We start from the raw sequence: 16,268 nt of genomic DNA, 5'->3' as shown, positions 1-16,268 counted from the left end.
CAAAGCCAGACTAGATTCATTCCAGTAAAAGTATTGATACCCATCATACGGGAGTCATTTCAATTCTAGTCCTGATGCTCTAATCCTGGACATTGCACAGATATATATTACTTATATGTCTGACATTGCAGTTTGCATGGTTCTATTATTGGTAAATATTTTTCATCAATTTTGTCAATGCAGTATTTAATTAAATGTTTAAGAACATTTCATGTTTTTTTCCTCTGAAAATGGTTTATTTTGATTTTTCTGAAATTAATAGTTGATTTGAATCAGATTAATTACCTGTTGAGGGTCAAGTATGTGTCGATCCTGTATTTTCACTGGGATTGATAATATTAGACATACCGAAGCATTGTAAGGGTTCTCCATGGTGACCTATGACAGGAGCAGACAGAATATACATTCTATTGAAGAAATACGGTTAATACCACAGCTACGTAGATAGGATATAAACACGCAAATAGGTCATTTGGCTAGGCAAGTCCAAGCAGGTGCTAGTACTAGACTTGAGACTAATCTTTCCTCATCGAACAAAGAACAAAGAAGACTACAGCACAGGAACGGGCCCTTTGGCCCTCCAAGCCTGCGCTGATCCAGATCCTCTATCTAAACCTGTCACCTATTTTCCAAGGATCTGTATCCCTGCCCATTCATGTAACTGTCTTGATACATTTTAAATGACACTACCATGCCCACCTCTACCATTTTTTCACGCAGAGGATGGTTTGTATGTGGAGAGAACTGCCAGGTGGATGCAGGCAAATTACATTTAAAAGACATTTGGACAGATACATGAACAGGAAAGGTTTAGAGGATATGGGCAGAATGCAGGCAAATGGAATTAATTTATTTTGGGAAATCCCATCGACATGCACGGGTTGGACCAAAGAACATAGAACATTACAGCACAGGACAGGCCCTTCGGGTCTGTTTCCATGCTGTATGACTCTATCTAAATCTGTCATAATCCTTTAATCCCTTTTCGCTGTATAGGTTTTTTCTCAATCCATCTATACTACTGGAACTACTCCTCATAAAAAAACAGCCAAAATGATAGAATCAGGTAACAATGCAAATGGCATTGTACCAAGATGCCTGTAAAAGGCATAAACTTTGAAAGCTTCAAATAGTCCCATCCATGTTCTTTCTCTATAGACCAGCAATGATTTTTTTTAGGTATTTATCCAATTTCATTTGGATTGTAACCATTAGGTAGAATATTTCAGTCTGAAGTACAGGTTCAGCAGTGGATGTAGAATGAATATCTTTTCCCTCAAGGGCAGGTCAGTCTTTTTCTGGCATGATTACATGGTTGTCGACTCATTGCCTATGTTTTAGAGGAACATGGCAAATCCAGTGGTGAGGGCAGGCATGAAGTTCGCAATTGCTATTACCTCGGGGATTGAAGGTCCAGACACCATATTTTAAGGCCAGCAGGGCAGACATTCCCTGCAAGCCAGGAGAATCACTTGGGGTCTTGGCATAGTCATCTGCAGCTAAACATCTGGCAATTTCACCTTTCCCTAGTCAAATTTCCACCCAATGCCCATTCTACTCCAGCATCACTTCCTTAGTCACTATCTCACCCCATGCAATTTACACTAATCTGAACCATGTCTTGGCATTAACAAACTCTTCTCAAAGAGGCCAAACTTACAGCCACCCACTCCAAAGTCCAGGAAAATGACTACCTCACTTGCAGCATGCCATTTATGTACTTACAGTCTTACAGTCATGAGCCTGAAGATGCATATTGGTCACTTGTACAGAACTTAATTCACAGGGAAAAACTTAATTCTCGGAAGCTGGCCTTCAAATAAACATATATGGCATGCAAATTCTCACAACAAAATCTTCACAACACTTGCAATCAGGAAGCTTGCTCCACTTTTAGAATTCTGAGAGCTTTCAGTCAACCAACAGGAATCTGATTTGATCACCCATCTTGCTACCTCCTCATGGCAGCAGCACAAGATTCTTCCAATTGAAAATGTTTCCACCATCCTTTGAGGAAATGCACTCACAGTATAATCTGCTTAGCAAACCATCTCCCTTTTTTTGTCCAATTCTTTTGAACCCAATCCTATGGACTATTAACTTTTCTGCTCATTAAATAGTTTATCCTTTTAGATGAGAATCAGGAGTCTACTTAAACCTGTGTTAAATCAGTATTCCAAATTTGGTATTTCCTACACTTCATGAGACCTCATCTGTGCCATATTAGTAATTAACCTTTTGCACACATAAACAGATCTCTACATGAAAATGACGAAGACGTCATAAGAATCATCAAGTTTCTGACTCCTGTTAAAGATTTACCATGTGTCATCCTTAGATCATTGTCAATGTACTGTTAAAAATAAAAAAAAATTCTTGAAGGAATGAAAACTAACCTTCAGACAGAGGTAGACAAAGGAATAGGTCATCTGAATAACTGCCCCATGACTATTGGCCAAGTGAGGTTAGACAGGTGATTGACATTATGCCAGTAGCCAACCTCTGTGACGAGGTAACAAGAATAGAAATTGCTGTTGAAACTCAGCAGGTCTGGCAGCATCTGTGGGAAGAAAGTAGAGTTAACATTTTGAGTCCAATGACTCTTCATCAGAACTGTTGCCAGATCTGCTGAGTTTCACAAGCAATTTCTGTTTTGGTTTCAGAATCTCCAGTTCTTTCTTATTTTATTACCCAAAATAAGGCATATTAACAGGGACGGGATGGGAGGAAGTGGCAAGAAGATCCATGAAATAAGCCACACCACCTCTTTTGGGGAAGTCTGGGAGTTCCCATGCATCGGTCTGAGGGATGAACAAAGACTGTTGGTAACGAGACATCTACCAAAGACCACATCTGAGACATGGGAGTGTGTTACCTCCACTCTTCCATCTACAGAGTGATTCCAGGATCAGTAAAATATTTTCATTTGTAACAGATTGTACATTTCTTATCTTTGCCTAATTAATTTATGTCCCATATCTAAACTGCTGCTTCTCAATTAATTATCAGAAAATTGTAATAAATTGGCAAGTGCCAATTTTAGGTAATTGTGGTCACAAACATCCTAAAATTAACACCTCTCTACTCACTCACAGGATTAACCTTAAACCCTATTAGTGCCAAATTCAGAATAAAATTATTTCCTTTAAAAATGTTAAAATGTATCAGTTTGTTGAATGAATTGTTTTGTATGCTTTATCTTTTTGGAGGTAGCAATAACAATTCTATCGCTCTGCAGATTTAAATGATTGTAACAAATCCTAATCCAAACCCATAATGAAGAATTAATCACAGGTAAACACAGCACACATACCTGAAAAATTAAATTAGCAGTCTCAAATTCAGCTCCATTGGAAATGTCAACTTCTGTTATTTGACTTCTGTATCAAATTGAACATCTTGATTAATTAAAAATTCTTACATTAGTTTTCATACAGAGCCTCACTCAATGCCAAAAGTTGCAATGCTGCCAATCTCTTTTACTAATATCTGGGATCTGAGAGTCTCTGGTAAATTCAACGTTTATTGCCAATGCTTATTGTTCTTCAGAATGTGCAGTGAACTTGAACTGCCACAGTCTTTGTAATGTCAGTACCTACACAGTGCTGTTAGAGAAGGAGTTCTAGGAATTAAGCCCAATGAGATTAGTGATGATACAGCAATATAATTCAGTGGCAAAGTGGCAATTCACTGGAACAATAATCTAAACGCCAATGATAATGCTCTGAGGGCACAGGTTCAAATTGGACCATGGCCACTGTATAAGTACAGTAGCTACAAGGACATATCAGAGATCACAAATATCAAAAAAAAGACTTCCTAATGCATTCCCAACAAGAAATCCATGTGCTGATCGGTTAGATGAGAAAGGGAATTCGACCCTGAGAAATGTGACTGATGAATTTGACAAAAAGTGAGAGTCCAGGTGGCTGTTGTCTGTCTGGTTCCAGGGTTCAGGATATCTGCTCTGGGCTGGAGAACAACTTGCAGTGGGAGAGGAAAGATCCAGTTGTGGTTATGGGTTTCTGCAATCTACGCATTATCAGGAGCCAAGGTGTTATTTATAAATGAAGTTGATTTGTTCTCAGCTGACTGAGAAAGTTGGAATTAGAAAAAAGTCTCAGAAATACAGGAACAAAAAGAGAGAAAGGCACAGAGGGCTTGCTGCTGTTTTCCCCAACAGAAACTATATTCTCAGCAGTAAATAAAGAAGTCAATATAAACTTGAAGAAATCCAGTTACCTTTCCTGCAGCTGTTACTGTGAGCTATTACGTTTGAATTGATGAATCAGACACATTTTCAAAGTGAACCACTGACTCTGCACTTCTCATAAACCAATGGAAACCTCCGGAGAGAGATAACTGAAGACCAAAGGCCTGGCTGGTTGAAGTTCAATCATCTCAACAATAGAACCAGGAAGTATTTTCCTGTGTTTGAGCTAAATTGGGGAATGGTCTGTACTTTAAAAAAAAGTTTGATTTGGCTCCAAGAATAGAGAGTCTTGATGTATGGCATGGCACCCAGTGGGTCAGAACAAAAGCCATGTCCAGAGCTAGTATTAGCCACATCCAGTGTTTGCTCTTCAGATTACTATTCATGTAGAACTTCATTTTGAGTAAGTGATTGCAGTTTTGTCCAGAGGTTTTGGGGTGGTTTTGGGAGGGCAATGTTGGGTCAGTTGTGCAAGATGAGCACAGTCAATCCCAGCCTTGACCAGATGTGTAGATTTTTTTAACAGTAGCTCACAGGTAATAATTAAAATTGGGAACCATACTCGCTTGTTCCTTCATAGGTGATCGTGAACATTTATTTTCAATTTTGCTGGCTAAATCCAACAGCTGGAAATCTTGGTTTCATGCTACCTCCCAGCTGTCCCAGGCCATTATCCTCTCAGCTGGGTTTTCATCTGTACTCTTCATCACACAAGAGTGTTGTGAGGAGATCAGCAAGTGTTAAAATGATGTCTGACTCTCTGTTGGAGGATCTTTCATAGTTTCAAGATTCCATTGCCTGCTGAGTGGTGGCCATTCTTAAACACGAATGTTTTGTTACTTATGTTGGTGAGATGTTGTGGACATCCCTAATGACGAGCACCAGATTCCCATGGGTAGCCTTAGTCCCAAAACAACTGAACTACAGATCAGCCATCATCTTATTGAATGGCAGCACAGGCTCAAGGGCTGAATGGCCTGCTCCTGTTCCTATGTTCCTTGACTTTTCCAAGAGCAAACTGTGGGATTAAGATTAGGAGGGTGTGACTCTGAATGAGGTGTTGGAACACAGAGGGTGGAGGAAGTTCAGCCTGGCTATTATTCAACAGATTTAAGGAACTCTCAGTTTGTTTGGATGAGAGTGAGCGCTGCAGAGTAGGACAGCTAGTTGACCATGGCAGAGATCGATAAATTCTTGATCTTGCAAGGAATTAAGGGGCTACAGGGAGAGTGTGGGTAAGTGGAGTTGAAATGCCCACAATGGCAGAGTGGACTCGATGGGCCGAATGGCCTCCCTTCCATGCCAATGTCTTATGGAATTCTATTGGGGCCAAACAAAGAAGAAAGTAGTAGTTGTAGGGTGATGTATAATATTCGAGATTAACATAGTTTTCAGCAGCAAAGAGTGAGATTTCAGGAGGCTGTGTTGCCTGCAGGATTTGAGTGAATTTATGTGTAAGGGGGAGGATCCAGTCAAAGTGACCTATGTAGGTACAGTTATAACCGATGAGGTAGCATGCTGTAAATTGAGGCCAGTAATTCACAGTCACACCAAGCATTAAAGCTGTAATAAAAGCACATAGCATATCCCAATTTATTTATCTTTCAGAGGAGTGTTGATAGCACTATATTTCTGCACTAACTGGTACATATTTTTTAATTGTTTGTTGGATGTGGGCATTGATGGCTCGGCCAGCATTTCTTGCCCATCCGTAGTTGCCCTTGAGAAGCAGAGGATGAGCTGTTATCTTTAACCGCTGCAGTTCACCTGCTGTGGGTTGACTCCAATGCCCTGAGGGAGGGAATTCCAGGATTTTGACCCAACAACAATACATTTCCACGTCACGATGGTGATGGCTTGGCCGGGAACTTGAAGGTGATGACATTCCCATGTATCTACTGCCCTGTCCTTCTAGATGGAAGTGGTTGTGGGTTTGGAAAGTGCTATCTGAGGATTTTTGGTAAATTTCTGCAGTGCATCTTTTAGAGAGTACACACTGTTGCTACTGACCATTGGTGATAGAGGGAGTGGATGCTTATGGATGTAGTGTCAATCAAGCAGGCTGCTTTGTTCTGGATGGCATCAAGTTTCTTGAATGTTGTTGGGGCTGCAGTCATCCACGCAAGCGGGGAGCAATCCATCACACTCCTGACTTGTGCCTTGTAGATGGCGGACAGGTTCAGGGGAGTCAGGAAGTGAGTTACTCGCCACAGTATTCCTAGCCTCTGACCTGCTCTTGTAGCCGCTATGTTAATGTGGTGAGTCCATGTGAGTTTCTAGTCAATGATAACTCCCAGGACATTGATAGTGGAGTAATCGGTGATGGTAGCATCATTGAATGCCAAACGCTGGTGGTTAGGTTGTCTCTTATTTTAGATGGCCATAACCTGGCATTTGTGTGGTGCGAATGTTACTTTCTACTTGTCAGCCCAAGCTTGGATTTTGTCCAGATCTTGCTGTATTTGAACATGGACTGTTTCAGTATCTGAGGAGTTGCGAATGGTGTTGAACTTCCCCAGTTCTGACCTTATGATGGAGGGAAGATCATTAATGAAGCAGCTGAAGATAATTCGGCTGAGGACACTACTCTGAGAAACTCCTGCAAAGATGACCTGGAGCTGAGATGACTGATCTCCAATGACCACCACCATCTTTCTATGCATCAGGTATGCCTCCAACCATCAGAGTGCTTGCTCCTAATTCCCATTGATTCTAGTTTTGCCAGGGCTCCTTGAAGCCACACTCAGTTGAATGCAGCTTTGATGTCAAGGGCTGTTACTCTTACCTCACCTCTGGAATTCAGCTCTTTTGTCCATGTTTGAAACAAGGCTGTAATGAGGTGTTGATGCCCTGGGTTTTTCTATTTTTTTTAGTTGAATTCAAATTCCACCGTCTGCTGAAGTGACATTCAAACTAGGGCCCCCTGGAACCTGAGCTGAATTTCTGGATTAATAATCTAGCAAAAATACTATTGGGCCATCACCAACACAATTCTTATTTTCCTATAATAAATAATAATTAAACTTTAGTTACAGATCAACAGGTATAAACCATTAGCATAGAACATGACTAAATAAAACTCTAATCCCCTTATAAACTTTCCTTTATTCCCACACACTGAAAGTCAAATAGGAAAAACCGATTTTTTTTTTTGTAGAGGTAACAAAGAATCCAGAAAGTCAGTTCAGAGGTCTTTGATCCCTGATTCTGATGTTGAGATGATCCTTCTTCAGCTGGCCAAGCTCTTAGTGTTCAGGCATCTTTCTTTTGAACCTTCCTAAAATAACTTCACAGAGGCCAGTATTCTATGACCAAGTCACACTTACTTTCACATGAACGGTCCGTGGCTATAGTGCTGCCTCATACAAAGTCAGGAATCAGAGTGTCAGTATCTCTGACACTCGTCCTTTTTATATGTCAGCCAGGGTCCCCTGAGTAGAACAGATTAACAGCTCCAATCAGGGATCTCATATTCTATGTTGTCCAATAAATGCTGGCTTAGCCAGCAGCACCCTCATCCAAATCGGAAAACAAAAGATTAATCTGTATATATTACTTACTCTGCTTTCAGGAAGACATTGAACCCATGTCTCACAGGAATATTATGGGTATCATGAGCAGCAACTCCAATTTCATTTTTACTGTGAAAAAGTTAAGAGCAACTTAACTCAACTTATTCTATGAATGAATAAACATCTTAAAAGATTTAATGCTAAAAAAATGTCTAATTGAAATGAAAATAGAAGCCACAAGCTCTGTTAGTATACAACCAGAATACGAGAAGACAACAGAACAGACATTACAAAGACACAATCTTGGAACATTTTTAGAAATAAAATTTTGCCCCAAGTACCGGAAACCAACAAATGATAGAAGGCTACCTGGGGGTGTGGGTAAATCTAGATTTTGTAAGTTAGTGAAATTTAGAAGAGGCATATACAAGGTTTAGGAAGCTAAAATCAGACAGGGCCTCAAACAGGGAATTAGGAGAGCAAGAAGGGGCCATGAAATGACCTTGGCAAGTAGGGTTAAAGAGGATCTCAAGGCATTCTATAGATACATTAAAAACAAAAGTATAACTATGGTAGGACCACTCAAGAATAAAGGAGGGAACTTGTGCTTGGAGGCAGAGAATGTAAGCGAGGTCCTAAAAGAGTATTTTATGTCGGTATTCACTCACGAGAAGGATATGGAAGATAGTGAGATTTGTGTGTAGCATGTGAATATGTGAGGACATTTTGAGATCAAGAAAGAAGTGGTATTAAGTCTCTTGAAGAGCATTAAGGTGAATAAGTTCCCAGGGCCCAATGGTATCTACCCCAGGATATTGAGAGGAGAAGAGAGGGAAGACCAAGTTTTTTGTATCCTTTCTAGGCACTGGAGAGATCCTGGAGGACTGGTGAGTAGCTAATGTTGTTCATCTGTTCAAGAAGGGAAATAGGGATAATCCAGGAAACTAAAGACCCCCCATGAGTCCTACATCATTGGTTAAGAAGATATCTGAGAAAATTCTTAGGGATAGGATTTACGGGCATTTGCAAAAGCATAGCCTAATTAGAGACAATCAACATGGCTTTGTGCATGTCTTATTAACTTGATTGAATTTTTTGAGGAGATGACAGAGAGCAGTGGATGTTGTCGACACATTTTAGTAATTCTTTTGACAAGGTGCCTCATGGGAGGCTCATCCAGAAGTTTAAGATGTGTGGGATCTACTGTGATTTGAATGCTTGCTTTCAGAATTAGCTTGCCCATAGAAGGCAGATGGTAGTGGTGGCAGGGTATTTTTCTGGCTGGAGGTCTGTGACTTCTGCAGGGATCCGTACTGGGACCTCTGCTGTTTGTGACATATATAAATGACTTGCATGAAAATGTAGATGGGTGGGTTAATACATTTGGAGGCAACACACAGAGTTGTGGATAGTGTGAAAGGTTGTCAAAGTATACAGTGGGATACAGATCAGTTCTGGAGAAATTGCAAATGGAGTGTAATCCAGGTAAGTGTACGGTGCTCCACTTTGGGAGGTCAAATGTTAAGAAAAAGTATAGAGGTAATGGCAGGGCCCTGAACAGCATTGATATGTAGAGGGATCTTGGGATTCAAATCCATAGCTCCTTGAAAGTGACCACAAAAATAGACAGAGTGATAAAGAAGGCTTATGGCATGCTTGCCTTTGTTGGTCAAGGAATTGAGTACAAGAATCAGGATGTCATGTTGCAGTTTATAAGACCTTACTTAAGCTTTACTTAGAGTATTGCATTCAATTCTGGTTGCCACACTACACAAAGGATGTGGAGGCTTTGCAGAGGATGCAGAAGAAGTTTACCAGGACGGTGCTTGGGTTAGAGGGTATGAATTATAAGGACAGGCTAGAAAAATTTTGGCTGTTCTTTCTGGAGCTCTGGATGCTGAGGGGAGACTTGATAGAAGTCTATAAAATTATGAGATGCATAGATAGGGTAGATAGACAGAATCTTTACCCCAAAGTTGAAATGTCTAATACTAGGGGACGTGCATTTAGAGTGAGAGGGAGCAAGTTCAAAGGAGATATGAGAGGCAAGTTTTTTTTACACAGAGAGTGGTAAGATTCGGGAACGCACTACCAGGGTTGGTGGTGGAGACAGATATGATAGGGGTGTTTAAGGTACTTGTATATAAGTACATGAATATGCAAGAAATGGATGAATATTGATCAAGGGCAGGCAGAAGGGATTAACTTAATTTGGCATACTGTTTGGCAAAATGTTATGGGTCAAAAAGTCCATTCCTGTGCTGCACTGTTCTGTGTTCTATGTTCTAATATGGGCCAGTCAGGAATAGTTGGCAAGATCTATAAAAGCTAACGATTAATTTAATTACATCTTATTTCTTCCTCTTCATGATGATGGTTAGGGAATAGAAGCAAATGAGTTGGGGTATATAGATATTTTGCAGGCTGGCGGGACATTATTTTCCGGGGATGTAGTTCTTTGTTTACCATATAAATAAATAATTTCATAACATGGGCATAATAAAAATTTTGCAAATTATACCACATCACGGCCAAGACAAACCGAGGGAAATAGTAAAGACCCTTAACGGACATTAAATGGTCAGTATAGCAGTAGGTGCAAAATATGAAGTGCAGTTTTCTGGGAAATGGTGCAGAAAAAATGACACAAATAGGATTCTACAAACAAGAAATCTACGAATAGAAGTAATCCATTCATTCCTTTCAGCCTACTCCACCATTCATTATAATCATGGCTGAGCCTCTACCTCAGTACCATTATCCTGCTTTCTCCCCATACTCCTCAATGCCTTTAATGTCTAAAAATTTATCACTGTCTTTCTTGAATATCCTCAGTGACCCAGCCTCTACAGACTTCTGCGATTGCAAATTCCACAGGTTGACCACCTTCTGAGCAAAGAAATATTTTCTTATCTCAATCCTAAATGGCCAGCCACATATCTTAAGACTGTGACCAGTGATACATAGGGGAAATATCGTCCCTAAACCTAATCTGTATAGCCCTTTAATTAGATTACTGTCATCCTTCTCATTTCCATTGATATAGACACAGTGAAAACAAACTCACCTCGTATGGTAGTTCTGCCACGCCTGGTATCAGCTTAGCGAACCTTCCCTACACGTACTCTATGGTAAGTTTGTCTCCTCTTTGTAGGGAGATCAAACCTGTATGCAACACTCCAGGTGTGATCTTACCAAGGCCCTGAATAACTGCAGTAAGACCTCCCTACTTCTGAATTCAAATCCTCTTGCAATGAATGCTAATATACAAATTGCTTTCCAAATTGTTGGCTGTACCTGCCTGTCTACTTTCATTGACTGGTGTTCAAGGGCACCTGGATCCTTTTCTACGTCCACATTTCCCAGTATATCACTATTTAAATAGTACTCTGGCTTTCTGTTTTTCACACTGAAGTGTATTACTTCACAGATATCCATGAACTTGCCCACACACAACTTGTCTAGATTGCCCTAAAGCCTCCCTGCATTGGCCTAACAAATCACAGTCCCACCCATGTTTGTGTTGTAAACTTGTTTTCTTCTGATGCTTTATTTGAGAATTTCCAGTTGGTGTGTGCCAGCCACCTCCTCTTCACCATAGATGTGCAATCTCTGTGCACATCCATCCCCATCAGTATGGTCTCAGAGCTTCTTTCTAGAAAGAAAGCCTGAACCATTCCCATTCACCACCACCCTCATCCACCTGGCCAAGCTTGTTCTCACTTTGAACTTCTCCTCTTTTCCTGGTGCATTGCTGCTTCCCTCTCTCATTCAGAATGGAAAAATTTTATCAATTTTGCTTCCTGTTTCCATCTTCCTCTTATCTTCACCTAGTTCAGATCTGATTCTTCCTTTCCTTGACATCTCTGCTTACATTTCTGGGGATAGGCTGGTAAGCGCTATCCATTATAAACCCAATGACTTGCAAAGTTACTTGGGCTATACATCTTCATATCCTGCTTCCTGTCACAACTTCATTCCATACTACCAGTTTCTTTATCTTCATTGCAGCTATTCTGATGATGCCATTTTCCTCAGAGTGGCCTCAGAAATGTCTGTATTTCTCATCAACCAGCCTTACCCTGGCTGATCAGGTCCTTACCAATGTCTGGCCCATTTCCTGCACTCCTGCACCCACCCCTCATTTCCCTTCCACAGCACCAATAGGTGTACTAGTCTAATAATTCCCTGAACCAGTACCAATGTCTGAGGAATCTGCAACCCACGCCTGCCCCCCCCCAACCACTACACCATTTCCCTAGTCACATAGTTATCGGATATATCCTTTCATTTCTATGATCATTACCAAATGACACTGGTAGTAATCCTGAGATTGCTATCATTAGAACATAGAACATAGAACAATACAGCGCAGAACAGGCCCTTCGGCCCTCGATGTTGTGCCGACCTGTGAACTAATCTAAGCCTGTCCCCCTACACAATCCCATCATTATCCATATGCTTATCCAAGGATGGTTTAAATGCCCCTAATGTGGCTGAGTTATCTACATTAAAGGTCCTATTTTCTAATTTATGTCCTAACTCTATACTCACTTGTAAAACCTCTTCCAAAAACAAAATGAATCTGGGCTTTAACCATAAAAGAAGGAAATTATATTGAATTTGTGTACACAATTGGTCAGGCTTCAGTTGATCTCTCTTACCTTCTATCCTCTGAGATTTGTTTATTCGATCTGATTGAATTGTGGGATAATCAAGAAAATAATAAAAAATATTATCAATAAAAATATACAACTACTAACTTACTTGCTAACATTGATGCTGACACTTGCAAATTCCTCCTTAAATGGTGCACTTCCAAGATCCCAGGAAATAGAAACTTCCACCTGTCATTACAAGAGATGAACAGATTATGAATATCAAGAAATGTTTGAAGGTATAGGATACTGCAAAGGTTTAGGTCCTGACAACATTCCAACAATATGTTCAGCAACATTCTCAAATCCTCAGATCTGAAGCAGTATAGTTTGATTGCAACAAGATCTGCACAGTATCCAGGCTTGGGCTGACAAGTGGCAAATAACATTCAAACCATCGGATTACCATTGAATTACCCATTATCAACATCCTGGACATTACCATTGACCAGAAAATCAACTAAATTCACAATATAAACACTGTGGCTACCGACAGCAGATCAGACACTTGGAATACTGCAGCAAGTGATTCACCTTCTGAGTCCCCAAAGCCTGTCCACTATCCAAAAGGCACAAGTCAGGAGCGTGATAAAAATGTCCCCACTTGCCTGAATGGGTGCAACTCCAACAACACTCAAGAAGCTTGTCACCACTCAGGACAAAGGCACCCACTTGGTGGCACCACATCCACAAGCATCCATTCCACCTCAGTGGCAGAAATATATATAAATCTACAAGATGCACTGCAGGAATTCACCAAAGATACTTTGATAGTGCTTTCCAAACTCATGACTGCTTCCATGTAGAAGGGCAGCCGTGTCAAGGGCAGGTGATTCATAGGAACACCAGCACTGACCTCATCTACATTCTTGTTCACTCCTTCAAAAAACACAGTCAAATTCATGAGATATGATTGCCCACTCAGAAAGCCATACTTATGGCCATAAGACGTAAGAGTGGAAGTAAGGGCATTCAGCCCATCGAGTCCACGCCGCTATTTAATCATGGCTGATGGGCATTTCAACTCCACTTACCCACACTCTCCCTGTAGCCCTTAATTCCTTGCGAGATCAATAATTTATCAATCTCTGCCTTGAAGACATTTAATGTCCCGGCCTCCACTGCAATCCATAGTAATGAATTCCAAATGCCCACCGCTCTCTGGCTGAAGAAATGTCTCCTCATTTCCGTTTTAAATTTACCCCCTCTAATTCTAAGGCTGTGCTCATGGGTCCTAGTCTCGCTGCCTAACGGAAACTATTTCCCAGCGTCCACCCTTTCTAAGCCATACTTACTATCCCAAGTGAGTCCTTGTCTCTCCAAATGCTATAGATCTCGTCGCTCAGAATCACCTCTAACAATTTACCCACCAGAGATGTTAGACTGACCAGTCTGTAGTTCATTGGCATTTCCCTGCAGCCTTTCTTAGATAATGGCACAACATTAGCCACCCTCCAATCTTCAGGCACTTCACTCGTGGCTGTTGATGATACAAATATCTCTACTAGGAGCCCCAAAATTTCTTTCTTAGCCTTCCACAAAGTCCTGGAATACACTTCATCAGGTCATGGGGATTTTTCTACCTTAATATCTTTTTAAAACTTCCAGCACCAGTTCTTCTGTAATGTGGACACTCTTCAAGACATCACTATTTATTTCTCCACGTTCATTTAGAATCTCTAAAGCCAAGCAACAACAATAGCCTGCTCCTGCCCCACCGAACTCATCTCCACCTATCTGGACTCCATTTTCTCCCCTTTGGTCCAGGAACTCCCCACCTACGTCCGTGACACCACCCACGCCCTCCACCTCCTCCAGGACTTCCAATTCCCTGGCCCCCAACACCTCATATTCACCATGGACGTCCAGTCCCTGTACACCTGCATTCCGCATGGAGATGGCCTCAAGGCCCTCCGCTTCTTCCTGTCCCGCAGGCCCGAGCAGGCCCCCTCCACCGACACTCTCATCCGCCTAGCTGAACTCGTCCTCACCCTCAACAACTTCTCTTTTGACTCCTCCCACTTCTTACAGTCTAAGGGGGTGGCCATGGGCACCCGCATGGGCCCCAGCTATGCCTGCCTCTTTGTAGGTTACGTGGAACAGTCCCTCTTCCGCACCTACACAGGCCCCAAACCCCACCTCTTCCTCCGGTACATTGATGACTGTATCGGCGCCGCCTCTTGCTCCCCAGAGGAGCTCGAACAGTTCATCCACTTCACCAACACCTTCCACCCCAACCTTCAGTTCACCTGGGCCATCTCCAGCACATCCCTCACCTTCCTGGACCTCTCAGTCTCCATCTCAGGCAACCAGCTTGTAACTGATGTCCATTTCAAGCCCACCGACTCCCACAGCTACCTAGAATACACCTCCTCCCACCCACCCTCCTGCAAAAATTCCATCCCCTATTCCCAATTCCTCCGCCTCCGCCGCATCTGCTCCCACGATAAGACATTCCACTCCCGCACATCCCAGATGTCCAAGTTCTTTAAGGACCGCAACTTTCCCCCCACGGTGATCGAGAACGCCCTTGACCGCGTCTCCCGCATTTCCCGCGACACATCCCTCACACCCCGCCCCCGCCACAACCGCCCCAAGAGGATCCCCCTCGTTCTCACACACCACCCTACCAACCTCCGGATACAACGCATTATCCTCCGACACTTCCGCCATTTACAATCCGACCCCACCACACAAGACATTTTTCCATCCCCTCCCCTGTCTGCTTTCCGGAGAGACCACTCTCTCCGTGACTCCCTTGTTCGCTCCACACTGCCCTCCAACCCCACCACACCCGGCACCTTCCCCTGCAACCGCAGGAAATGCTACACTTGTCCCCACACCTCCTCCCTCACCCCCATCCCAGGCCCCAAGATGACATTCCACATCAAGCAGAGGTTCACCTGCACATCTGCCAATGTGGTATACTGCATCCACTGTACCCGGTGCGGCTTCCTCTACATTGGGGAAACCAAGCGGAGGCTTGGGGACCGCTTTGCAGAACACCTCCGCTCAGTTCGCAACAAACAACTGCACCTCCCAGTCGCAAACCATTTCCACTCCCCCTCCCATTCTCTAGATGACATGTCCATCATGGGCCTCCTGCACTGCCACAATGATGCCACCCGAAGGTTGCAGGAACAGCAACTCATATTCCGCTTGGGAACCCTGCAGCCATATGGTATCAATGTGGACTTCACCAGTTTCAAAATCTCCTCTTCCCCTACTGCATCCCTCAACCAGCCCAGTTCATCCCCTCCCCCCACTGCACCACACAACCAGCCCAGCTCTTCCCCCCCACCCACTGCATCCCAAAACCAGTCCAACCTGTCTCTGCCTCCCTAACCGGTTCTTCCTCTCACCCATCCCTTCCTCCCACCCCAAGCCGCACCCCCAGCTACCTACTAACCTCAGCCCACCTCCTTGACCTGTCCGTCTTCCCTGGACTGACCTATCCCCTCCCTACCTCCCCACCTACACTCTCTCCACCTATCTTCTTTACTCTCCATCTTCGGTCCGCCTCCCCCTCTCTCCCTATTTATTCCAGTTCCCTCCCCCCATCCCCCTCTCTGATGAAGGGTCTAGGCCCGAAACATCAGCTTTTGTGCTCCTGAGATGCTGCTTGGCCTGCTGTGTTCATCCAGCCTCACATTTTATTATCTTGGAATCTCCAGCATCTGCAGTTCCCATTATCTCCAACAACATCCTTATTTGTTGAATATAAAATGATTGGTCTATAGTTAATAGACAGAAAGGATACTTCTCGATATTGTCTGATATTGTTTGTTACTCACCACAAATACATTGTATTGCACTGAAGCCCTAGAAAAGGAGATGGCTGCATTGGGACCATAGCCTGTATGAACTGTTTAGCCAAAGACCGGT

At 42.7% G+C, this 16,268-nt stretch overlaps 1 protein-coding gene across 2 annotated transcripts in view; it reads right to left on the bottom strand.

Annotated features, from left to right (window-relative positions):
- The window catches only part of LOC125464461 (integrin alpha-E-like), a 245,847-nt gene that overhangs the window by 49,364 nt on the left and 180,215 nt on the right, over nucleotides 1-16,268 (bottom strand). For both annotated transcript variants that reach the window (XM_059655494.1, XM_059655493.1), the window contains 4 exons: nucleotides 12,493-12,572; nucleotides 7,774-7,854; nucleotides 3,314-3,380; nucleotides 286-378 (listed from right to left, as the gene is read on the bottom strand). In XM_059655494.1, the coding sequence (XP_059511477.1) occupies nucleotides 286-378; nucleotides 3,314-3,380; nucleotides 7,774-7,854; nucleotides 12,493-12,572 (321 nt within the window). The remainder of the gene's footprint in view (nucleotides 1-285; nucleotides 379-3,313; nucleotides 3,381-7,773; nucleotides 7,855-12,492; nucleotides 12,573-16,268) is intronic.

Source organism: Stegostoma tigrinum, chromosome 27, assembly GCF_030684315.1.
Source record: "Stegostoma tigrinum isolate sSteTig4 chromosome 27, sSteTig4.hap1, whole genome shotgun sequence".
NCBI classification, from domain to species: Eukaryota; Metazoa; Chordata; class Chondrichthyes; order Orectolobiformes; family Stegostomatidae; genus Stegostoma; species Stegostoma tigrinum.
The sequence above is the reverse complement of the archived record's forward strand: the minus strand, read 5'-3'. Positions and strand labels throughout refer to the sequence as shown.